Source organism: Dipteris shenzhenensis, chromosome 14 (assembly GCF_047967505.1).
Source record: "Dipteris shenzhenensis isolate YYH24624 ecotype China chromosome 14, Dip_SZ_1.0, whole genome shotgun sequence".
Lineage (NCBI taxonomy): Eukaryota > Viridiplantae > Streptophyta > Polypodiopsida > Gleicheniales > Dipteridaceae > Dipteris > Dipteris shenzhenensis.
In genome coordinates, this window is record NC_141609.1 from 24,414,599 (window position 1) to 24,441,559 (window position 26,961).

The 26,961-nt window shown below is 43.4% G+C and overlaps 1 protein-coding gene across 3 annotated transcripts in view; it reads left to right on the plus strand.

Annotated features, from left to right (window-relative positions):
- LOC147894368 (uncharacterized) overlaps positions 1-11,099 on the plus strand; it is a 34,251-nt gene extending 23,152 nt beyond the window's left edge. For 2 of the 3 annotated variants that reach the window (XM_087384738.1, XM_087384739.1), the window contains 7 exons: positions 265-1,418; positions 1,521-2,848; positions 2,943-3,028; positions 3,383-3,487; positions 3,595-3,671; positions 3,788-3,947; positions 9,829-11,099. In XM_087384738.1, the coding sequence (XP_087240864.1) occupies positions 265-1,418; positions 1,521-2,848; positions 2,943-3,028; positions 3,383-3,487; positions 3,595-3,671; positions 3,788-3,947; positions 9,829-9,912 (2,994 nt within the window). In that variant the 3' untranslated portion in view covers positions 9,913-11,099. Of the gene's footprint in view, positions 1-264; positions 1,419-1,520; positions 2,849-2,942; positions 3,029-3,382; positions 3,488-3,594; positions 3,672-3,787; positions 3,948-9,828 lie in introns of those variants that run through there. The other variant, XM_087384740.1, reaches the window with a different exon arrangement.
- Positions 11,100-26,961: the final 15,862 nt, after the last annotated feature.

The window sequence follows — 26,961 nt, forward strand, 5'->3', positions numbered from 1 at the left end:
TCTGTAGAACAAATGCGAATTACAATTTGTTACTATCCTAAATGTGAAATTTCATAATTCAGTCTTTCTCTTTGTAATGGTGTATATGTGTATGGTAACGTCATAATGACATGGCATTGTACTCCTGTTCCCATTCCCCAGCTTTTCCCCCTTCCCGTTCTGATGAGTGGGCATTGAGCTTAGCGGTCCTGGTGTGGATAAGATTGATAACATTGATACTTTTACTGTGGATAGTATTAATTCTGACTTGTCTTTGTTGTTAAGGTGGGTAGTCCTCCAAAGGATTCAGACCTCACAGGAATTCCCACTGAAATTTACAATACGATCATTGAAGAAAACAAGAACATTGATGGTCAGGATGAACATGGACCTGAAAGTGTTTCTACTTCTGGGATCGGGATGGAAGTTGGTTCTTCTTTAAACGAATGGCAAGCTGTTCTGCATGAAGATAGTGGGGAATACTACTATTGGAATACCAGAACTGGGGAGACAACCTGGGAAAAACCTGTTTTGCGCGAGGTGGATACAGCAAGCATCAATGTTTCAGAAACCTTACTCTGCTTTGGAGATGTAAGGCCTGCATTGGAAACAGATCCTGCTATTTCAGTTCTGAGTTCCGGGGTTGTTAATGAAGACATTCACAGGGTGTCTGATGTCGATGTAGGTAACATTCCAAAACCTCATGATGAGTCTCAACTCTCAGAGAACCAGGTGGTTCCATCAGGTTCAGTCAATGATGAAAGCCTGGTGGTGCATGAAGGCATGGCTGTGGTGGAAGGCTTTGCATCTGATGAGCAGCAAGGACCAAGCACCTCCTTAGAACCTGAACGAGATGATCTGAAAGTTCATCCAGAGCCTGAGCCAATTGATGTAATGCTTCAACAGGCCCATTTAAGTAAAGAAGAAACATTGTCACCAAGTGAGAAACTTGTAGAGAAAGAAGATGAATGCCGACAAAGTTTAGAAGGTGCATTTCAGCAAGATGTCAAGTACGAATTTGAAATTTCCAAGGAAGGTATTTTGAATGAGGAAGTTGAAAGGGAAGCCAAAGATGAATTTGAGGATGCTGCCAAAGGAAAGGATGATGGCTGTGTTAAAGTTGAAAAGGTGGAAGTGTCTGAAAATGTTATAAAAGACCTTGTAGATAAAACAGCAAAGATAAAAAGTGAGGTGTGTGGTATTTGTAAAGATGTTATCTCAATAAACCATGAACATGGGTTCCCATACCCCTCTGGGCCTGTAGGCAGTGGGACAGAGCTCACTGACAAGGATGTCTTATGTGTTGAAGAGTTGACAAAGCCATCTGAACAAACAGTGGACCTAACGGAGAGTAGAACTGGCCCCACAGTTGAGGAGCGAGGGATTTTCCTCATAGAGCAGGGAAGAGCCCTACTGCAACGCCTAAACATATTGGCTGGGTATGTTTCTTAGAAATATCGGAAATTTCCTATTGGTTCCTTGTGAGTAATGTCAAAGGTCATTTTGATGTTTGTGCTAATCATTTCCCTATATATTCACAGGGATTCTCTTGGGAAGGTTCCGGCATCCACACGGTTAGCAATAGAAACAGAAACACGAATTTCTGATTGGAAGGTCTTTTTATCCCTGGGGATAATACCAGAGCCCTACTTTTCTCATATTCAGACTCAGTTGAAACAACTTGAATCTGTCCTTACTATTGAAGAATCCTCTGCAGCAGCGCATCTTGAGAATCCAAAAGATCTCCAGTTTGACAGACACACTACAGCTCCCTTTGAAGAAACATCTTTTAGTGGGGGTGCCCAACTTGAAAATGTCAGAGACTGGTCTTCAAACTGGGCTGTATATCATGAACAAAGGGACATTGGAGCAGAATCGTGGAAGCCAGATCAGCTTGCAGGAACTTTTGGCAATGGTAGCGATGTGGAGGAAGGAGAAATTTGTACTTCTCGTAATGCATTCCATGTAAATTATGCAGGATTGCCAAAAGGTGTTGCTGAAGAGGAGTTTGCAAGGGATAGCACTAACTTAGGAGTACATGATGATGGTGGGTGTGGTGGAGGTGATGTAGATATGGAGGTAGATATGGAGGTTGATGATGAAGCTGAAGCTGAGCCTGCTGTGCCAGGCGTATCTACCAGTACGTCACATTCATCATTTGAAGCATCTTTACCTGTGACAAATCCATATCTTCTTCCATCCTTGATTAGTACAGTTACATTGGCACCTCTGGATCCGCTACCTCCAGGAGAGTCAGGACAGTTGTTTCCTGTTCTTACATCTCAGGTTTGGGCTCCTCCTCTACCACCAGAAGATGAATGGGCTCCACCTCCTCCTATCGATGCAGAAACAATTCCCCCGCCTCCACCCGAAGAACCACCACCTTTGCCCCCACAATCGCCTCATTCTTTACTTCCTTATAATATGCCATCAGTTACCCCAGTAAACCCTGCTGAGTATTATGCTCCAGAGTATGTTTCAGAGTATATTGCTGCACCTGATTACATGCCTGTGCCAGAGTACCAGCCTGTAGTAGATACTTCTTTCTATGGCACATATGTGGAGGAGGCTCCTGGGACGTCGTATTCTAATAACACACAGGCCACGAAGACAGTTGGATTGGAACCTTACAGCATCCCCCAAGATTCCAGTCTAGCTTTTAATGACTGGCCTGCTCCAGGTTTGCCAGTTGTACAGTCTCCACCTGTGCCATTAGTAGCAGCTGGGCACTCTGTGCAAAACTCAGAGTCTTTACCGCTGGCACCGGCTGTACCCTCTGCATCAGCTGCACCTTCTGTGCCAGCAGCATCTTCAACCACTGAAACAAGTATAACTGCTACCAGTTTGGAGGCAAAAAAGCTAGCAAAAGGTTAGTTTTCTGCTAGCTTCATTCACGATTGTTGGAAATCAGGTATTATGTGACAGAATTATTTATTGGGGGTCTAATATTGGGTTTATTGCAGCTAAAACAGGAAAGAAACGGACACATTCAGTTACTGTTGCCCCAATGCTCATGACAAACAAGAAAGTCTCTAGTTTGGTCAGTAAGGTATGATGGTCCATTTGTCCTTATTCATAAACTTGGAAGTAGGAAATCACTGTCAAAGATGCAGATGTGCCAGCTTTTGGGTTCTTTCTCTTGTAACCAAGCACAACAACTACTTCTCTGTCACCTCTGGATTGACATGGGCATCGATTCACCATGCCACAATCCTATCTTGAAATGCATAAGAAAAAGAACCATATCAGAACTCTGGGAATCTGAAGCAATTTTGATAGCTGTTGAGATTGATTAGATGAGGTATTGCTACTTCTTGCAACAGAAATGTAACAGTAACTAAGGAGATCCAGTGTAAGCCATCTCAGAGTTTGGTATTGATAGTCTGTCAATTGCTGTGTGCAGTGGAAGCAAGCAAAGGAAGAGCTTCACGGTAGTGATGAGGATGAGGATGACAAGGCTCTTTACGATATAGAGGTTCTGGAAAGAAAGAAGCAAAAAGAGATTGAGGTGTGTTTTTTTTTGCCACCCAATCATATGCTTCTTTTGATTTTGAAGCAAGCTTAGTTTTATTCGAGTCTAAACATCTGAAAATAGACATTGTCCCTTGTATTCAGGAATGGCGTCGGCAGCAAATTGCTAGTGGGGATGCATTAGATAATGCTAATTTTCAGCCTTTGGGAACTTTAGATTGGTGAGTCACAACCTTCTTGAAAAAATAAGCCCCTGTAAAGCTGTTTCAATCCTATAAAGTCTAATATGTTCTGAGAGAGGGACAAATGACATTTGTGCTTCATTGTTCTTTCACAGGCGGGAGAGGGTGAAACGAGCCAAGAAGACTGATGGGAAGGAAGGGGAGATACACATGGAGTCTTCGCTGTCAGTGGTAGAGCCTCAAAGGGAGGAGCCTCCCAAGCATACAAAACCTGACTTGATAGAACTTTCAAAAGACCTTCCTACTGGGTGGCAGGTATGGCAACAGATTTGTTTTCGTCCCTTTTCTTTTGTGGAACTAACAATAGTGAAGAACAGAAAAAGGATTGAAAGGTCAGGGAGGTAGAAGGACCCACGGTTCACTTTCTACCATGTGCAGAAAAGCTTAAGTGGTGAGAGTTATCAGCTTACATCTGTTACAAGTACAGTTGCGCAAAAGGGAGAAATCCCTCAAGCTCATAGATATATCTTCATGACATGTAGAAATGGTGCTCACCTTGAGCTTGGTTCTGCTCTTTTGTGACTATGTTTATGTTTAGAGTTATTTCACGTTCATCACTAACTTCTGGAATGGAGATCAGAGAACTAGATTCATTGATGCAAATGCAAATAGTATGATATCATGAAACTGTTTACAAAAGAAATAGTCATGGGACTGTTAGATTATGAGTAGTGTGGTGTGAACACACCCTTGGGGCGCTCTTTCCTCTAGTTAGGAGGTTTGTCCCGCTAGGGTTAGTATTAGGGTTATCTTTCTTTGTAAAGGACACATTCCTCATTTTGGTCTTTCTTTGTAACACAACTCTTGCATTCTTAATACATGTGGTCTCCTCTCATCCCTATTGCCAACATTTGGTGTCGAAGTCCTAAGCCTCTACTAGCTTATGCTAGTTCTGCCTCAAGGGAAGGTCCTCTAGCAAATCATCTTTCTACGCTTGAATTTGTGAAGTCTCTAGCGAGTCATCATGCCGGTGCTGATCGAAGGAATAACAGAGGCTATTGGGGAGTCTAAAATTGTAAACTCTGCCTTGCCCCATAGATCTGGTTGCTAAGGGCGAAAGTACATTGCTCCACATGCTATGCTCTGATGAGGGCATGGCTGAGAACCCTGCTTGTCCTCCTCGAACTCTAGATTGTTAAGTCTCCGCCAACAATCCATGAGTCCATATATAGGCATGAGTCGCGTGCAAATAGAAGGCTGCGCGGCTATCGGCAAGTAAGGCACATAGATGTTTAGGATCTTGATTTCCGACCCACCCAACATGTGCTCCTAAATCATAAGATTGTCTACAAATCGATCCACTAGGGCCGTTGTTTTAACTCATGACAAAGAATCAACTATTGCGACGGTTGACGTGTCCGATAATGTAGACTGTGCACGTTCCAACTCATTAAAGTCTAACTCATTGGGAGGGGAGTGGCACATATGAGTGGAAGCCTATGTGACAAGCATGGATTTTTTTTCTTCCGTATCCGTGCAATGGCACGTTAGCGGCATGTGATTGCTCAATGCCCACCTTCAAGGACCACTGCATCAAGAACGAGGTCTCTCCTCCTGGCCGGCTAGCACACTTATTCAACAACCAGTGCGTGATTTGTGTGACCTGCTCCTTTGGCCCTAAACGGTGTGAGTATGGGTGATCCACAGCTCCTTGCCTTGTGGTTTGAGCCACTTTTCCATCATATGGAACATCTGGTCCCACACCATGAGGTCATATGGATGCGAAGTTGAAGCTAAAAAGAACGAGAGGGGCGCCATGATTAGGACTAACATATCCGCTATTGGGTAGTTGTTCGGAACATCAAAGATAGTTCCAAGATCCTAGCCTCCATAACCCCAGGGCTTTGAATGAGAAAATGGGAAAGACACCGGTGAAGCCGTGCCCTGAATCAGGGGGAGTAGGGGCTATTGTGATGCTAATAAGGTTGTGCTTTGACTGGATGACCTAGGCAAGCGGGGCGTTGAAAAATTGAAGAGGCTGGGCAAGGTAGGAGGGGGCCGAGGGGGGGGGAATCCAGAGACTATGGGTGGAGGGGGAGTAAGTGATGAGGGTGATCACCAGTTGCGTCGTGGTGGCATCAAGAGGCAGCGGGGAGGGGAGGGAGGGAAGGATTGGTGGGTGGGGGAATCTAGGTAGCGACCAGGATGGAGTGGGGTGAAAGGTGGAAGTGGGTGGCCTAGGAAGAGGAAGCGGTCCCCTTGGGAAGCCACCTGATTCCCCTAGAAGGTGGATGGGTGGGGGGGGGGGGTGAGGGGGGGCTAGCTAGTGGGGAACCGGTGTGGGGGACCCCCTTGAAGGGGAGGTTGGTTGGGAACCCTGCTCACCTATTGTCGGCAATGTGCTACGGTTCTTCGCAGCCGTTTTGCTTGCCTTTTTCTTCTCCACTCTGGTATCACCCCCCTTAGAAGGCTCGACCAAGGGGGTCTGGACTCTTGTTGCTATCTAGTTGACTGATAGGGTGTGTCCTATCAACCCTCCCGTTGCTGGCCCAGGCGGGGCCGCGGGAAGTTATCTTCTCAGGCTGGGACTCTGGGTACTCTGTGATCACTCGAGTCGGGGAACCCCATCATCTGTGAGAACCAAGGCTGATGTGGGCAGGGACTTCTGAAGCACCTTCAACGGAAGACAGGATGGGGTGGTACTTCTTGGAACCCCGAGAAACAAATCGTCACTGGGAACCGCTGCAGATGGTGGGTCGTGCTCAATTGTAAAGCCATGGTACCAGCGGTGGTGGACACCCGTGTGTCATAACATATATCCCAATTGAAGTTACTAAAGGCATGCCGGCCCCTTGGATATAACAATCCAAGATGTTGTGTCCCTTGTAAATAATGGAATGTCCACTTTACAGCTTACAGGGGCTGTGCATGAACTTGCTCAACAGTAAAATCCCCAACTGAATGTGTGGCTGTGTATTGAATAAGAAATTAAGGATCCCACAAGATGCTGATACAATATCTGATCAAAAGGCTCCCCTAGATCGTGAAGACTGAGCCCCGCACATGTCTCCATCGGGATGGCATAAGGCTTGCAACTTGAAAGGGAATGTGTTCCAGCTGTTTTTGTATATTCTTTGACTGCAATATGACAATGCCATCACTCCATTGTGAACTGAATACCTGAGTATGGGCCCAAAGGATGCATGCAACTTCTAAGATGTTCTTCTCATGTGGTCCTATGAGCACTTGCCATCAATGTACAATGCAATAACCAATAATCATCTTTTGTCTTTCTGCCATAAGAGGGTACTCTCAGTTCTGTATATGGTGTGGGAGAGAGAGAGCCAAGGAGGATCACATGATGGGACACTTGAGTGAGGCACAAATTGATGTGATGGATTGATAATCAGCAAGTACAATGAAGGGCCTCATTTATAGGCTGGGGCAGCCCTCTCTTCCACACAGTGACACACTGACACCGCATAGGTGAGGTCACATAGGACCATATCAAATCTAATCTAAGACTTAGTCTACTTGGACAAGTGGTCCACTTGCACAAGGACTCTTCACACATAGGCTTCGATATCCAACACCCTTTAGCTTCTCCAAACAGATTGTCCCATACCTCTTTAGCTGTACTGTCAAGATTGAGATGATGAATATAATTGTCTGCAAGACCTAGACCAATAATTGCAAGAGCTTGATGATTTTTGTCATTCCATGCAATCATTGGAGCTGCATTTCCTTCAGGCTTGGTCTTGATTCCCTTGACGATTTTCCACACTGTACTACATAAGGACAAGGCGTACCTTTGTTTGCCAATGATTTAAGTGTGTACCAGAGGGAGGTTCCATTGGTGGAGACTGATAATAAGGCCGTGAACTTGAAGTGTCATGTTCAGCAGCCGAATGGGCAGCATTGGATGCGACTTCAATCATAGATGAGGAGTGAAGTCAGCAGCAGGTGTAAATATCACTTACAGAATGGTTCTCCAGCTGATCTAGAAGCTCGGGGCAGATAGCAACAAGATTATCAAGAGCCCAACAAACCAGTCAACTAAATAGCTAACTTCACTTTATAGAACCTTTGAGAAAGGACTTGAAGGACCAAGTATTAAAACTGCCACATGTCTTGGAGCTTAGCAAGATAAGGAGACCTTCGAATGTGAGAACGGGACAAAATATAGCTGCCATGTGTCATCCAAGGGAGAGAGCTTAGAACCTTAGCAAAAAGGAACTCTGGCAAAACACAGACGACTTGTTATGGACAGAGGGAATATAATCCAGCAAAAGGACTACAGAGAAGCGCAGAATGTTGGTGTAGGTTCCGTCAAGGAAGATGTTGACAAATCTTTCTACGTCGGTACTATCACGAGAACTTGCTCCTTAAAGCAGAATCGTTGCAACGTCTAGCAAATAGTGCGCAGGTCTAGCAGACAGATTTAGCGTAGTTAATGTGGGCATTGTAGCTAGATATCGAGGGCTGACCAGGTCAAAGGAAGCAACTGGAAATGGTGACATTGGGGGCTGAAATTGAAGAGCAGACTCACCAACAATGGTGGCCCAAGAGATTGCTAAAGCAAAAACTCTGTGAGCACTTCTCAAAAGTCGTTGCTTCCAGCCATTTGCCTCTGTTGATCAGATTTCCAAAATAAGTTTCCAAAACTTTTGCAGAGAAGTAGATATGGAGTGCTTGCAAGATGTCGTCCTTCAAAGTTCAGAATGGTTGCAAGAGCAGGCCGCTGCTGTATCAAGGTGCTCAGTAGCAATTAGCAATCGCTGGAGTAAATCCCTTAGGGAGAAATGGCTAGGCAGAAGCAAATGAGTCAGCTCGCGAACAGCAGCTGGGTGAAAGGAAAAACCCCATCAATCAGTCCCATTGCCTGTAACTTTCCGTTTGTCAAGGTCCTTGTCAAATAGCTCAATCAGTCTACAGACAGAGTAGCATGGAGCCCAGTGAGTATCACTGAAAACGGACAGACGGGTCATGGTAAGGGTGCTTGATTTAGAAAGACGGAGGGAGAAGACAACAGCAGGGCCAATCTAAAGAGGAACGGTGAGTAGATGTAGAATGGCTCAGGGCTAAGGGTTCGTGCAACTGCAGCAAATAGTAGCGGAGCAGAAGGTGGCATCTTCAGGAGTAGTCGTGACAACAAGAGGTAGCAATGAGCAGGAGTGCATGCAGCAGAAGGTGACATCTTCAGGAGTAGTCATGACCAACAAGAGGTAGCAATGAGCATGAGTACACGCAGCAACGCTGCAGCAGCAGCTTGATGCTCTCAAGAGGAGCTCCAGCTAATCAGCACAAGCAGAAGATGGCACCGAAATCAAACCAGGGGATCCGCAGCAGGAAGAGGAAGACCAACCCAAGATTTCCAAGAAGAAACTAGGCTAGGGAGGATCCACCAGCTCTGATACCATGTTAGAAAACATGGTGTGGGAGAGAGCGCGCCAAGGAGAATCACATGATGGGACACTTGACTCAGGCACAAATTGATGTGATGGATTGATAATCAGCAAGTACAAGGGGGGCCTCATTTATAGGCTGGGGCAGCCTTCTCTTCCACACTCCATATCAAATCTAATCTAAGAGTCAAGACTTAGTCTACTTGGACAAGTGGTCCACTTGCACAAGGGGTCTTTACACATACGCTTCGATATCCAACAAGTTGGACTGTTGCAAAACTCACATGCAACCAAGAATGCAATGATTTTCTCATTCCATGCTCCACGTAGGCCATCCAGAGCTTTCTTGGGCTTGCAAACTTTGGCTTCGTACCCTTTCTGCACAAAACCACGAGGCTGAGACACTTAAGCCTGGGCTTTCCAGATGTGTCAACTGCCACCACTAAGCCCAGTGGTCATCTTACCAATTCTTACCAAATTTATACTAGTCCACCATGGACTCTTAGTTTGCTTGGGACACCAGGTTAGTACCAACTCTACTAACTGTGCTAACTAGGCGCCATTTTAATCCTACTAAATAATTAGTAATTACCACTGTCTAACCTCTGAGGTTCTTAAGAATACAACCTCACATTATATACATGCTCTAACATCAAATCCTTAGGAATGATTGTGCTGCCTGTACAACAAAATTCTCATCTCGTTCACGTACAATTTTAGTCAATTGTGTGGTCTTTCTAACCATGCATGCAGGATGTTAATGATTGTGCTGTTGATGAATGCTTTTACAGGCCTTTTGGGATGAAACATCAGGGGAAGTTTATTATGGGAACTTGAGTACTCAACAAACAAGCTGGGACAGACCTGTGACATAAGCAATATTATTTTTTTCGAGTCAATTTTGATGGTGGCAGTTCAATGTACAACAACCGAGGACTTTGTTGAGTGAAGCCCACACAATTTTGCTGATGTTAATGATGGTATGCTAATGGGAGCTTTTTATTGACACGTCCTGGGCTTTCATCAACACATCTTTTTATGGATGTGTCCTGGGCCTTCATCAATACATTGGATAAGAGTGGGCTATTTTTCCAGGGCGCTGAGGTGTTATGGATATTGTATGTGATACTATGCAGCATGGTCCTGATCTTCTCTGAGGTGCTGTGGGTGTTGTATGACTGCAGCAGTTGGGATGCTGTGACACTCTGCAGCATTATCCTGATCTTTTGTACTGGCTTCAGGAAGGGTTCATATGTCAGCTGTTGAGATGCTAATGCCGCCTGAGTCATCAGTCTTTCTCTTCTTTTATGGCAGTTTCACTTCTATATCCATTTTTGGAAATTGGAATATGGTGTACAGTACTTGCAGACGACACTAAATGTCACATGAGAGCATATAGTGGGGTTGTGCTGATTTGAACAATTGTGAAGATCAAGCAGCATGTTATGCGACCCAGCCGGCATATTGTCATATTCGGTTATTTGAGGTCTTCATCTTTACAGGCTCAGCTGTGGATGAGATTTTTCGTGTATAACTTTTGCTGAAATTTTAAGTTCTTTTTGTATCCCCTCATCACATTAAAATGGGAAGCGCCAATTTCTTTAGGTCAAACAGCTTAGAAAAAAATTGCTTAGTGAACAATTGGTATGAACCGACTCACGCTGTATGCCAGCACCTGTATCTCTAGTCGATGGGCTATATGATTGACCTCTAATGGGACAACCGACTCCTCTTTGGTTGAAGTACAGTACGAGTTATTTTTCAGTGACATCCTTTCAGATCCTTATTGGAAAAGCGTCAAACAGTCGCTTTGGAAATAATTTCTTTGTAAACCAGTGGTTTACAAACACAATCTGTCAAAGAACCATGTTTGTGATCATTTGGATGGTTAACTCACTATATACTCCCAATTGATTTTCAACCTTGGTCCAAATTTGGGATCTCTGAAGTATAAGCCTTCCAAATATTCTTGTGAAGGTGACTGGTTTTCTTTGTACTTTTTGACAAGGTGTACATGAAAGTGAGGTCTCTCATGAAGCTTGGTGGCAAGATGGCTTCTAGTAGTACATATAAGAATTATATATCTTTTTATCTTTCTTTTTCCATATGATTTGACTCTATGCCTACCAAGCACTGGTGGTTTAGGTGGATTGTGGGCTGGGCAAAATTTATAAATTTGTGATAAACAAATACTATTAGTTATACCTTAGAAAAGCAATTCTTTTGGAAGGGAAAGTGGCAAACCAGTCTTCAAAATAACACGTGTGTAAATTAGTCTATTAAAAACACAATCTGTCAAAGAATCCATTTTTCACGTGGGATTGTTTGGATGGTTAACTCACTATATGCTCCCAATTAATTCCTTGGTCCCAAATTTGGGGTCTCCCTAAGTATAAGCCCTGAATATTCTTGTGAAGGTGACCGGTTTTGTTTGTATTTTTTGACAAGGCGTACATGTATAGAGCATTCTTTGTGTGAAAGTGATTGTAGTGTTCGTGTCTTTAACAACATGCCATACATGTTAAATCGGGATACAATCCTAATAGGTGCAAGTATATGCAAGTGTGTCATAAATTGGGCTTCTCATCAATCTTAGCTTCTCATGAAGTATAGTGGATAAGAATCATAGATCCATATTAATGGTTCAAATTAAGATTTTTTCTTTTTCATATGGATTGTGCATGGGGCAAGAGATTTCTTAAGGAATTCAAAGGAAACAGGTGATTTCATTTTGTTGTGCAACAAATGAAATAAGAGTGTACGTGAGCATGTGGCTCTTGTGTCTTTTGTGAATTATTATCTTTGGATCGAAATTGGAGGACTCATACGCATTAGGTACTCTTCATGGTTTTGCACTCCATTCAAGCTACTTTGGAACTCTGGCACTAAGTATGTTTTTAGACAATTTGTTGCTTTTTTACAATTCTTGTGCAAGGAAACTATGAATTTTAATTGATAGTGCAGCTCTAGCCGTTGACTTTGAGCCCACCAAGTATTTTATAGTGTCAGACAAGAAATTGCCAAGAATATAGCTATAATTCTTAACATGCTTTAAATGTTTGTCAATGCAAAAGAGAATCAATTGATTCAAGCTACTCTATTCTAGAAGAATCGATGTATGTAATTGTGTCTCTTGCGCTTTGTTTTGCATTTCTTCAAGATTTAATGCTGGGTAGATTAGTCATTCTTGTAAAAGCCCTCGCTTCAATCATTGTGCTAATTTTGAACAGTGGTTCAAAGCATGGCACATGTGAAGGGAAATCATCATTTAGGATTGCAAGGGCATTGCATTAGGCTTTCACCATAACTTACACAAATTCTCTTGTTTAGCAACAACCATACATAGATTGGCTTTTGCAAGTATGATGATGTCCATAGAATAGCAAAGTGATCCCCTCATAGGCCACCTCGCGTTTTTGAGATGCTCATACGTGCTAGATACTAGTCACAGGTTTGCATATCATGCAAATTGTGTAAAAAATCTTGACACAAATATGTTTTTAGAAATCTGTCGCTTGTTTATCTTTATTATGCAGGTAAGTGAGAAATTATTAGGTGGTTGTAGATTGAATTTCCTCAGATGTCCAGCTTATGTCCACTAAGTATTTTATTGTATCAAACAAGTGATAACTGAGACTATTTGTAGTTTCTTACACGACAAATTGTTGTTTATCTAGTACGATGTCAATTGATTCATCCTGCCCAATATCTACTCTATTTGATGCATTTGTGATTGCTCTAAGGATTGTGACCTAGTTTTGAAACGAGGCTTTGGCGAAGTCAACACTGTTTACTCATTTAGCAACAACTGGTTTATGTTCATTCCTTGATATTCTTCTTGAAGTATTCATCCACTCGGGTGCTTATCCCAAGCAAGGGAGACATCAAGGGGCCCTTCACATTTGCCCAAACTTCATTACCATTCGCCACTTTGATCGTTGTAGTCATATAGTTCACATTCTCATGCCCAACATGTCATTTGCAATGCATGCAGTTGTAATTATTCTTGCCTATTCTCTCTGACCTAGTTTGTGTTTTACAAGTTGAGCATGTAATGAAAAATGGCCGAGGAGATTGCACAAGAATCATTTCACCACATACCTATAAAAGGAACATCACAGTAGGCAAACATGCACTTGTTAGCGCTTCCTAGAGCTATAATTTATCCATCCGTGCCTACAAAATACTATAGTGTATTGTTACTTACACATTTGGTACTCCATGGTGACTGGGTCAATTTTGTTGGAGCTATTGCATGGCGACTAGGTTAGTTGTCGCTGGAGTTGCTATTGAGAAGCTTGCAAATTGCAATTGTTTTGTTACTGCCTAGTATGTTTTCTAGTTACTGCATTTTTTATCACATATATCGTAGGATGGCTATCATTCAATGCATTGAGCATTTCATTTTTGACATGCTCATGATCACTATAAAATGTCAACTACATAGGGAAACAAAAAAAAGGGGCATTAGTTCTTCTCTCTCTTCCTTCAAGTAATAAGCTTGTGGATTCTTGTTTTTGTGTGTCCCAGCATTGTCTAAGATCACAATTGTGATTGTGCCAACTGGTGGGTATGCATCTATGCTTTGTAGCAATTTCGCTACTATTTTATTCTCAAAGAATGTTAGCTTGATCTTGCACATTGGCAGTAGTGTGATAGCTGTACTCCATGTTACTTTGAATGTTAACGATGAGTCACCATTTTTCCATTCAGCCTTCTTAGTAGCAATCCAAAAGTTTTTAATTCTTACATAGTTATCTCATACTTGCTGATAAGGTCCTTGTCAATATGAAATGTAACTATTGTGAGACTAGCTTTGTTAGTTAAGTTCGCTCTTATATTAGGGTACAACGAGTTTTTATCTTTGTCATATGTATTGTAATGATTTAAAGTTAATCCTTCAAATGTGACCCTCTTCTTGTTCAAAATTATGTCCTTTATCATTATAACTTGCAACTTAAGACTTTCTCTTTTGTGACTTGCTACTTGCCACTGTGTATGATTGCATTTTGCTCCCGCACTTGCTGCTCTAGTGGTTAATACTTGAGAAGCTTCTTCTCAATACTAGATATTGGTCTTATCTCTGACACGCTTGATGCTTCCCTCTCAACAATAGAAATCACTTTGTTATTAGCAAATGAACTTTACCTAGTAGGGGGAAAGTGCAATCAAATTTGTTGAGAACAAGGGAAATAGTGCAACCAGAATAAGCAAAAATTCAAAGTTTGCAAGAACAAAGAGCAAAAGCAAACAAGACCTGTTGGAAGCAATAACTAGTCTTTTTGAACATGTGCACATCCACATGAAACCATAATTTACAAAGGCCCTTGTTCATGCTAAAAAAATTTCATTATCTCGATAAATTCCTCTGTCGACTCTTTCCCACAGCTTCCGCAGTAGGAAGAGCAGGGTATTCTTAGGATGCAAGGTTCCAAGGCTTTTTGTCACCTACAGATATATCGATGTCGTCGTTTGTAGTATACGTGTAGCTTAGGACCTCAGGTCGTATTCCGATGAGAGATGTAGGCTTAAGTGTGGTAAGAAAACATAGTGCATGTATGTGTAAAAGGAACGTGCATAATCATGATAGGGGTAATGAAGGCTTTCGCCTTCATTGAGGGTTGAAGGGTTTAGAAGGAGGCTTCAGGGTCCAGAAGGAGTTCCAGGGTTCAAAAGGGGTTTAAGGATTATAAGGAGGATCCAAGGTTCAAGGTAGAGTAAATGGCGGAGAACTCATCTCCCTCGTAGATCATGGAGGTCAAGGGTTGAGGGACTAAGGGTTTAGGGGGAGCATAGGAGTGGGAGAGGAAGAAGATGTAAGAGCATAAGGGGGAAGGAGAGAGAGGAGAAGGGAGGAGGAGGAGGGAGGAGGAGAGGGAGGAGGAGAGGGAGGAGAAGGGAGGAGGAGCAAGGAGGAGGAGGAGAGAGGAGGAGAGGGAAGAGAAGGGAAGAGGATGGAGGAGGAGGGAGGAGTTGGGAGGAGGAGAGGGAGAGGAGGGATTGCAAGGTTGGAGGAGAGGGGAGGAGGAGTTGTGAGGTTAGGACATGCTTTTGGACATGGAGTGCAAGGAAGCATAGACACTTGGAGACAATTGCTTGGAATACCAAAGTAGAACTCAACACAATGCCCCAAAGAGTGTGGGTTTCATTCCATTATGGGGTATTTATACAAGTTGGAGAGCTTCTCTCTCTGCATGTAGGAATTGTAAGACATTCTCTTTCTACATGTAGAACTTGCATCGAGAAGTTGCATGTAGGAGTTAGAAGCTACATGTAGGAGTTGCATGTAGGACTTGCATGTAGAACATGCATGTAGGAGTTTGCATGTTGCATGTACAAACTGCATGTAGGAATCATATGTAGAACTTGCATGTAGAACATGCATGTAGGAATCGTATGTAGAACTTGCATGTAGGAGTTGCATGTGGGACACGCATTTAGGAGATGCATGTTGAGGATTCCTAAGAGAGATTATTCCTAGCCTTATGCTCGCCTTATGCAAGTACAAGTGGAGCTTTGCCGCTACTCTACACACACATTCTGTGCTACTTAACTCCATGTTGGCACAAAGACAACATACCCCCGGATCCATTTTATTACCCATCCTCAGGTTATGGCTTATTGTGATTATGGAGTTAGGATGCCATGCACGTAACCCAGTGGCTATGGAACGTGTGGCGTTCCAGGCAATCCTGCTGTAAAGCCTTGGCACCATACAATTTTTGCTCTGTTTCGAGGAAGCCTGTATCTACCATTTGTTCGAACAGAGATATGTGGTGTGCTTCTAAGAAGATGACTCTTTGATAGAGTCTACTTGTAGTCTGAGCATCGATCCGTTCATTGGGATTGAAACTGAGTGTAGGCAAATGGCGATCGATGTGGATGAGGACCTCTAGAATGTATTCCAATGTTTTGCAGAAGATAGCACTTTGGTGAAGGATGCAGTCAATGTTGTCACACATTATTTTCTCATGCTGTTGAAGTGCTCGGATCAGTGTGCCTTGGATGTTCCATTCTACACTAGAGTATGGCTCGATTATTATCCAATTAATGGTGCGATCCTCACCCAAAGTGTGTATGTTGGCCTCCCATTTGTGACGTCATGGAATTGCATAGAACTTGGGATGGGTTCTGAGACATGGAGGTGCGCACAGGTACTCTTTCAAGAAGATTACATCAAAGAGATTGGGGCGGGGCCAATCAGGTTGGGAATCCAACTTGCTGACCCAAGCTTCACTAATTTGGTGCTGACAAAGGTTGGTAGGGAAGTTGTCTAGGGTCCATCCACCTCGAGCTTTCGTATCAGGATATTTGCTCTAGAAATCCTTGATGGGGTTACTGAGATCAAAATAATACCCATCATTGGAATTTGGCATGGGAGTGCGAATTAGATTATTTGGATCTTGATATTCAAAATCAAATATTGGGTCATTTTTTGTTGATGGCACCACAAGTAGTATCGGAGGTGATGGTGGGGTAGGGAGAGAATCTGGGGACATGGGGGAGAAATATGGAAGAGTGTTAGTTGTGGGAGGGGAATCAGAGGTGAGGGAGGGAAGAATTGGGCAAATGGTTTGAGAAGCTTGGTAATCCTGGAGGGTAGGATTAGCAAGGGAAGGAAAGAAGTTAGGTGTGAGGGGCTGGTAAGTATGCCACTATTGGTTTACCATCCTAACATCTACTTCCTTCATCGTCTCTTTGCTCATGCCTAAGAGGGTGGTAGCAGCAGCAAGGGTAAGTGAGGTTATGAGATTGGCATAGAGAGTGATTAGATATGGGAAGTTAGATGTGAGATAGGCCATGTCATCCTCCGACACTTCTTTTTGTTGGTGCGATGGGATCATCAATTGCTGCAAGGGTGGGATGTTGGTTATGTCATGCCCTGTAGATAATAGTGATGGCTTTTGTAGCAATGATAACAAACTAGCAATAACCATGAGGGGAGGACTGCCCATGAGGCATACATATGCGATGAAAGCATCCATCCTGTGTGCTGTAAACCCGACATGTGTAGAGGCAGAAGGTTATTTTTTCATCTTCGGACAAGTCTTGGCAAATTTTGCGTAGAGTTTTTGCCCCTATGGAATGCTCCCATTTGATGTTTGGATGAGCGGATATAATTCTGAGTTGGAGGTGCTTCCATTGGATAAGCACTTAGGCTTTTAGGTGATCTTCCACTTGTAGAGCGGCCACAAGCTCTTGGTACACCACCATTGTGCATTGTAGTGGGACTTCATTGGTGGTGTCTTCCATTGCCTCATTGTTTTGCACTAGCAATTGGAGTTCAAGCTTTGAGATGACTATCTTTTGGGATTGCATCTCATCCATTTTTTCCTTATACTTATGGTAGATGGATGTATATGCCTCCTTAAGCTTTTTCATTTGTAAGGTGAATTGCACTTGTTGAGAAATGACTTCAGTGGGGTATTGGACCATTGGTCCAAGACTTGTGCTTGAGAAGTGCTGGCCTCTCTAGCCGTGGCAAGTTGGTCCTTTAAGATTTGTTAGTCCCTTGTAAGCTCTTCAATGCTGAATGTGCATGTTGCCAAAGATTGTTGCATGTCTTCAAGCTTTTCTTGGCAATGTTGGAGCTCTTCTTCTTTTTGAATTAGAGTGAGTCGAGCTTGTGCCAGTTCCTCCATCTGCTGAGCATGTACTGAGGTCAAGTAGTCATAGGAGGTCTGTAGGATTGCCGTAGCTTGTACTGTTGTGCTGTCAATTGTATTTGGCTCTGGTGGAGGTTAGAGGTCACATCCCACACTACCTTCTCTTGAGCTTGGAGAGCTTGCTTCATGCACACTTCTTCAACCTCTTTCTCATTTATTTGCACCTGAAGTGCCTTGACCTCTATGGCGATGTCATGGAATTGGTCTTGGATGGCTGTTACAGTCTGTCTTTCCAATTCTTGGGCATGCTTCTCCTTGGCCAAGCTAGTGAATAGTTCTGACATTTGAAGCATTTGGCTGGCTTGATGATGGAGAATGACAGATGGTGATGAGGATTGGCGATACTATTGATACAATTGGTGCCCATGTAGCCTACTTGATGATTCTGTAGTACTTGTTGGGGTTTGTTCCAATGGTAAGTCAGTCACTTGGGTACAGTAGTTGTATTGCCGATCTGGCATTAGCTCTCCTTGTGGCTCATTGACTGGCATGATGTTGATGGGTGGTGCTAGTGTCGATGTAGCCTCAAGCTCTAGCTATTATTATTGATGTAGATGTAATGGTTGCAACCGTGCGCCGAGCTGCAGCATTTCGTGGGGCGATTCCTCATTTCCTACCTCTAGAATAGGCATTTCTTCCGAGGTATCCACATTTGCCGATGGTGACAGCTCCCACGCTAGTGATAAGGGGATGTCCAAATCCTCAAAAGCTTTTGTCGACTAGGGCAGAGTCATTTCTTTCTCTTATTTCCTTACTAATGATTACAGCCAATAATTGTGGAATTTTGCTTTTTTGGCCAGCCGAACCATCCAGTTTCTTTGTGAAGAAGATGACTAAGTGTTGGATCTAGTCTTGCTTTAGCTCCCTACTTAGCAAAAAAAATGTGAAGGGATCAATTCTTGCCACACTTAATCCCCAAGATTGTGGATAGGAATGTTGCTGCTTCCTTGAGTCGAGGGTTAATGATGGTGCAAAGTAATATCCCATCCCTATGGAACTTGGTGCCCTTGGCGAGGAGAGGCTATATTTTGAGAAATTTATCATCGATGGCAGTAGGCCTTGTGGGGTATTTTGCACCTTGAGTTGGGAGCGAGAAGGCACTATGAATTACTATATTATCGAGTATAATATTGAGTTGGCTCTGATGTACAGTGATGGCATCGTACTTGCCAACCTGTGCATCGCTGGAGTGGTAAGAATGGAGAAAGTCCCTGATGTATGTGGTCATTGTAGGACTGTCCTCCAAGGATTTTAGGCGCTCAAACAAACTGACAAGACCCTTTTCTCTAAGAAAGATATTGCTGCATTGGAAAGAGCATAAGTTGATGTAGGTGGCCACAGAAGCTCCAAGGACTGGGCCGCATCAATGGTTGTGTAGGCCGGTGGTGATTGAGGTGGCTTTTGTACTTCTTGTGTTTCCATGTCATGCATAGAATCCTCATCTATCACTCTGAACTACAAACACATGTGGTTGCCTTGGTTGAGAGGAGGTAGATGGTTGCAAAATCTGGAGGTCTCATGGTTGGCTGAGACAGTGGGCTCTTTCTTTGCATCCTCTTTAGTGGTGGCATTGTTTTTGAACCTGCATCCATGTTGATATGGTGTACCATTGATAATTAGATTAGTTAGTATGCAGGTATGACACTTGTGTGTGTGTGTATTGTGAGAGATCTTATTTTAACACATGCTTTGAGAGTGTGGAATGAAAGTGTGTGGCACAAATATTCATGCAATCAACTGTGTATCTAAGCGAAAGCATGTGAGTGCATGTGCACAAGCCATCTGCATGTGTCACGCGGCTCCCAGATTGTTGCAATGGGTTTCCAAGAGAGAAAGAGGGGAAGGGATAAGAGAGGGGAGAAGAGAAGAGGAGAGTGAAGGGGGATGGAGTGGCAAACACAAAGGCACTACAAAGTAAACAAGAGAACATGCAAAGACACTCTTGGAAGAGAAGAAGGAGCTTGTATTCCAAACTTGTGCATACAACAATGAAGACCAAAGTCAACCATTTGGCTTTTTATACATGTCACCTTTTGAAGGGAGGGCCAACCGTAATCTCTTTATACCACTCTCTCTTCTCATTATTTTACCATCCTCTTGGGCCCATCTAGCTTCAAGACACAATCGTGGCTCTACAGACTTGCCACTGTCCATCAAATCACATCACTAACTAGCAGTGGCATATTGTTAACCAATCGGTTAGCATGCCCCCCCTTCTTGATCTCAATCCAATCCTCTAGATTGTGCAACATTCATGGTTGTTGGAGTGTTGTCAACGAAGATCATGCAAAGATCTTGTGCACTAGGCTGAATCTTCTTTTGGTCCATTGCTGTAGAGAGATGTAGTGGCTCCTTGTTACGAAATGATTGCTGGAAGTATGGGTGAGCGATTCTTCTAGAACTAGCACCTTAGGGTTTGAGTGAGCCGAGTTGAGTACTTTGTGACCATTCAAAGAAGGAAAAAGAAAAAGAAAAAGAAAAATCTAAAGGCTAAGTTATTAGGAAGAAGGTGTTAGTAGGGATTGATGTAAGATAATAGTGGTATTAGTGTTAGCAAAGTAAGTAAAGTGCATTCTCATGCTCCTCTTAAGTCCCATATTTGATTTGAGTGGGACTTCTAATGGATTCTCATCAGACTATGCCTTTGACATGCCATGTTTGAAGGTTCGGAGTTGTGCATGACATTTTTGTCTTGCTTCTTTGCATTGAAGTTCTTTTAAAATCCATTTTATGGATTATATTTCATTAAGGGCTTTGCTTGGAAGTGTTTGAGCCCAATAACATTGTGGCACTATTTGGAGCTTTATTTGTCTGAGTCATCAAATCGAGAGGAGTCTGATAATACAACCATACAAACCCCTAAAATGAGGATGACGGCTAAAGAGGTTTATAGAAGGGGGATTCTAGGAAAGGCTTGTAAGCTAGAACTAAAAGAAAAGAAAAATAAAGAAAAGAGGATGAGTAGAAGTTAGATAGTTAACGGTGATGTTAGTAAAGGAATGTGAAAAAAGCTTTGAAGGTCACAAGAATCTCATCCAAACCCGTATTGGTGTAATCACCTTTACCCTGGAGTTGAGTGCATCCTCAAGGGCTACTTGTGGTGGAGAACCACTTGTTGGTCTATGTGTGAACTCAAATTCAAGACGATGACTTAGGCATAAGTCAATGCCCTGTTCTATTTTGGCTCTGCTAATAAGATTTGTTGTTGATGCTGATTGGTGTATTGACTTTCCATAGTGTTTGTAGCTTATCTTCCCGATTAAGGAGCCCTTGGGATGATGTAGTTGTGATTTTCTGAGTGTGCCGTGTTGAGGACCGGAAGAGGAGTGACTACCTATTTTCACCTAGGAATTCCACATGTGAGTAGAGAGGTAGGAATTCCCCATGTTATAACTTTATTGCTGTTTATGGATATCTAGACCTTGGAATCAAGTTCCTATTCACCTAAATGGCCTTAGCACCTATGAGTACATCAGAAGGTGACTGCAGTGGGATATTAACCAATTGTGACCCAGACCTAGCAAGAACATCATTTTGTAGACCACTAAAGGAATATGAATTGTATAGCTATTCAGAACCTCATGTAAGTGTGATAATAACTTGGAAGGAGAGTCACTAAGACATCACTGGAGATGTTTGTTGGTGAGCATCCCGTTGGTAGCAACGTTGCTTAAAGTTCTTTGAGATCCTTGATTGCAACAACAGTAGGTTCTTGTGGAGCTACTCCATTTTTAAGAGTAGGTGCTTGTGGATCTACTGTTGGCATGTTTCTTGTTGTCAGTGTTGTACCATTGAACATTATGATCTCCCACATGTACCACTTCCATGATACTCATCATAATAAAGTGGTGCTTGTGTTACTGCTAGTTTCCTTGAAGATGATGCAATAAATTGACATGCCTTTTGATAGACTTGCTGTCGAGCAGGGTCTTGTGTTACTATCTCCCTTTTCGAGATAGGTTCTTGTGTAACTACTCGAGAGGAGGTAGATGAATTCCTTTGCGTATGATCCTCCTGCATTGGTGCTTTTCCCTTATCCTTGCAAGTAGGTTCTCACTGTTCTTGGCCTCTTTGCAGAGTAGGTTCTTGTGTGACTACTACTGGTGCATCTGCACTCATTGATGCTTTTGTATTGATAGATTTGGGACTCTGGTCCTACTTTTGTGATGGAGATGGTGTACATTTAGGCTTAGGGCAAGCATGGATGGGCTGTTGATTGCTCTAGCGAGGCTTGGGTACCCATATATAAGAGTTGCCAAGGTAATATCCTTGGGCCTTGAGTAGTCTTATGGGAACCCGCACCTTCCTTGTTGGATGATGTTATCTTCTTCTTTGAGGTTGAGGTTTGTTGTTTACATGAGGGGTTGGCTCGCAATGGTAAGGCTTGATGTTTAGAGGTGGGGTGCCTTCGTATGTTTCTTTGGACTACAAAAATATGATTCACCCTCAAGGTATCCTTGAGTCTTCAATAGATCCTTTCGGACCCATATTTGCTTGGTTTCTCTTCTTATTTGTTTTCTTTGTTGGTGAGGTGCTTGCTGAGGTTGAGAAGTGGAAGTGGATGTTGATGTTGGTGCTTGAATGTTGGGCCGGTTGGTAGTTCTTAGCACATCTGGTTGGGGTTGAGTCATCACCAAATAATCCTCTGTAAGTGTCTTGGATCTAGCTTTTACCAAGAATGGCAGCTTCCATTAAGGTACCTGCAGGAGCTACAAAAAACTTGAAAGGCATAATGTAATTGTCCAAGGAAACATTCAACATTAAAGAACCAATAAACTTAATAGAGGTATCCTCTATGGACTGAAATTCAGAATCACATACTTGAAAGCATACCTGGACAACAAGATGCTTTAATGTCTCTCGGGAGATGAGGTTGTGGCTTGCTCTCCAAGCTGCCATGGCCTGTATGTAGCATGTTGCACTTGTTGATGTTAGCTCTACCCAAAGTTGAGATGGGGTCATATCTATCTTGTTAGGATCAATGGCATTATTAATTCCTAATTCAATTTGATTAGGTAGTACCACTCTTATGGTGTAAAAAGGTGTAATGGAGTTAATTGCTCATCATCAAGGTGCATTGTCTGAGTGCCCTCAGTAGTTGGTAGATCTATTGTTACCAGTGTATGCATCCAATCAAGTGAGTCTTCTAGTTTTGGTAAAGGAGCACACCAAGGTTCATCAAGACTCTTCTAATTGTCCTCTCTCGTATTTTTTAAGCAGCTTTACCGGCATAGACCTATTGGTGGTATTCGATTCCACTGCAAATAGAGTTTCGGACATAGCATGAGCCTTCCGTTTTTGGAGATCAACCCCACGACTTGTTGATATTTCCTTAAATAAATGTTGTCAGAGCACCAATCATGGATCAATCCTGCCATATGCAAGAAAGGTATCCCTAGTATAGCCTCATACCCAGGGTTGTTTTGGAAATCCATTACAACAAGGCACACCCGATATGTGAGACCAAAGGTTTTGATTTTAATATCCTTGAGTACTATGGGATGAGCCGTGCCTCCATTAGCTAATTTAACTACCTCGGGCGAGACTTCCCCACTTTTCCGAGCATTATTTTGTCATGATGCTAACACCTACTCCTCCATCTAAGATTGCCATAGCTTTCTGATCACGGAAGGAGATGGGTAACACTACATTCATGTCATCACTCTCAAAGTATTGGCCCAGTTTGTTGACCAGCACCCTTGGAAGGTCTTGAGCTTGATTGGGAGATTCAATATTTTTAGGATTGGATTGGGGTGTCACTATTTGCCATTCATCCAATCCAAGAGGTCTCTCCATAGAGTAGGATTACCCCATAATAGTGTCGCGATGGGCATCTTGACCTCAGTGGACAAGAATGAGGCTAATCTTGCGATGTCTCGAGGACCATTGATAGGTTCCCTGCCTATTGATTCCGACTCTTCTTAGCCATATAAGGACATATTGTCATCCTCCTTTAGTTGTTGTTGCAAGGTGGGGTCTTCTTCAAACATCTGCTGCATTAGGGTGGATCCCTCTGTTGAAGGGCATGGCACACCTTCTTCATCTACCCTTTCAAGTATTTGCAAGGCTTTTGAGGCTCGAGTGTTTCTCTCATGCTTATGTCTTGGATGAATTGTATCAGCACCTTGCTTACCTTGAGCCTCTAGTCACATTCCTCTTGGCACTTGCGTACCAATTTATGCACCTCGTTGAGACCTTGTTTCCCCACCCATTGGTTGGGATATTCATTGTGACCCTTAGGTGTTGTGGCTTGGACATGGGTTGAAGCTATTATTGTTGCCTCATTTGCCTCATGCGGGTGCCTGTTGATGCTTCCATTTGAAAAGGTACCACCAGAGGAGGAGGATGTTGCTAGGGAGGCCATGTCTTCATGTGACCCATCTTGGATGATGACCTTATTTTGTCTCTTCCCAATCTTTGTTGCACCCTTGGTGCTTACTCGTGCTGATTCAGTTGCCTCTCTAGGCCTCAATGTGCTAGCTTTATCCCTTTTGGCTTGTTTGTGAAGCTCTTTATTAAGGTCTTTAGCTTGCAACCTCATGATTACATTCAAGGATACTGATGATACTTGGCCTCTCTCAATGCAAGTTAAGGCTTGTGGACTTAGATGGCCTTCTCATCGAGCAGTCCTTAAAAAGATGGTCCACAACACTGGGTGTGCATAATGGTGGTGGTGTAATAGATGTTAGCGCACATGTGATTGGCTAATTTGTTGCTCCCTTGAGTGGACACTCATTGGCTGGGTGTGGCCCTTGACACGTATGGCACTGAATGGGTGATGTCTTGTCCAGGACATTTGTATATCCCATTTTTTGAGGAGTCTGTGATGTTTGGTACATCAAAATATTGGTCATCTTGTATAATGTAGTGACTTATAATGGTAGACCAATTTGCATTGTCACCATTTTGAGAATAGTTATTCCCATTGAAGGTAGGTTTGGGGTCTCCCCAATCACTAGGTAGCTCTTCCACCAATACTTGATTCAGGGGAGTAATTCGTAGTGGTGGTGGGTTGAGGTCCTAGTAGTTGCGGGGGCAAAGGAATATTTTGAGCCCTAAATTGTCCTTGACTTGCTGATGTGGCTCCTTGTATTGCCAATTACGCCTGATTGGATGGATTGGGTAGTGCAAGCAATGGTAGATGTGGCCTTTGTTGATAAATGGGTTGAGGAATCACCCTAGGATAATGACATTGGGATGTGTCATGATTTCTCCGACGAACACAATGGGCACAATAGAGTGCTGGCCTGGCTCTAAGATTAAGAAGCATTGTGATGTCGAATAGCTTCCTTCCTCAAAGTAACAATCATAATGGGCATTACTAGCATAGGCATCATCTTTGGGCCTATTCATGGGCCGAGCGATAGCTTTGTTAGATATCAATGCTCCACTCTCGTGTAACTACGCGGGAACCAGCTAACTCTACTTGTAAGCCCCCCATATGAGGAGAAGGCATTTGAGTAGCTCGGTTATCTGGTAGGTCCTGGTTTGGACACCAAATGGGGGCCATGTGTGGCCTAATGGTTGGACGGCTTCAGATTGAGGTGGCACACCGCCAACTAGGCTACATGCAAGTGCGAGAAGGCATCCGTTGACTGACCACACTGAGGGTAGATGGAGCATTTCCCGGGGCAGCCCACTCTTGGGTTGTGGGGCCCATTTGGAGCCTCAGATGATCCCGGATGGGGCTCTGGGCCGAATGGCAACCATAGGTCAGTTGCTCTGTTTTGCGCACCGGTTCTATCGTATGGTCGGTGGCCTATTTTGGGACCGACCCCCAGTCGACCATTTTGGGCGAACTGGGTCGGACACCCAATTGAGCCTAACTGACTATGACTGGTGGCTATATAAGAGCAAGCCCGTGAAGCCCATTTCATCACTGGCTACAACAACCCTGATTCCTTAGCATCCAGCCTCCGTCCTCTACTGTTTCTTCGAAGCTTCTCTCATAGGAGTGCACGGTTGGGAGGCAGTGCCATCTATTGTGTCAGTTCTATAGTAATCAAATTTTTGATTCTCCATACTATCTGGTTTTCTCTCGTGTATGAGATCCTGTTATCTGTTGAGCACAGATGTTGTATTGTTTTCTTACATGGTATCAGAGCCTAGACTCTAGCAAGAAGATTTGGTAGCGTGTTTCTGTTTGCGAGCAAATTGTGAGAGATGGCCTAGCCCGCAAGACTGGAATCCCACTGTTCGGCGAAAGCGGAAAGTTGGACGGCTCTAGCTATCCACTCTGGAAGTTCAAGATGAAGACCATCCTAAGCGCATACGAGCTTTGGGACACTGCTACTGGGGTAGACGTGAGGCTGGTTGTGAGACCGGATCCAGCTAATGCAGGACAACAGATAGTACCAAATACGGATGAGATTCTCGCATGGACAAGAAGAAATGCAGATGCACTAATGCAGATGCGCTGTAATCTATTATCTGCGGTGTTAGTGATTCCATCATGGCATTAATTCAACATGTCACCACAGCGGAGGAGGCATGGACGGTCTTGAAAAATCAGTACGAGACCATGAATCAGACGCGGATTCAGAATCTGGAGACTCAACTCACGAACGAGAAGTTGTCTGAGTCTGAAGCGGGAGAGAAGTTCATCACCAGGGTGAAGAATCTGCGTGATCAGATGACTGCGATTGGCATCACCATCACCAACGAGAATCTAGCACGAAGGTGCATATGGATTCTCCCACCAAAGTACAACGGTCTTGTTACGGTGCTGAAACGCAGAATAGAAATCCGTCCCTCAACTTTGAGGATTTCAGCGTGATGCTTCTGGAGGAGAAGATGCGTCAAAAGATGAGGACTGGAGAAGATTCGGCTTTCTGGACCAGATCAAAGAAAGGTAAGGGTAAGGACTCTGGTAACCCATCTTCTTCTGATGATAAAAAGAGAAAGAAGAAGATCAAGTGCTTCTATTGCAACAAGGCAGGGCACAAGCAGAATGAGTGCCGAAAGAAGATTGCAAATGAGAAGAACGGAGTAAAGAAAGAGTCCAGCAATAGCGCACAGGCAGTACCAGTAGAGCTGTTCGTCGCAATTGAGGAGATTTGCATGGAGGTAGTTCATGTACCTGCAGATGAACCGTGGATCATTGACAGTGGTGCATCACGCCACATGACCAGTCGGAAGGATTGGTATACCTCTCTACAGCCGGTAGGGAATGACATCCTAGTAGCAGTTGGCAATGATTCAAAATGTCAAGCAAAAGGAAAAGGTACGATTGCTCTCAAGTCAGATGGAGTTGTAAAA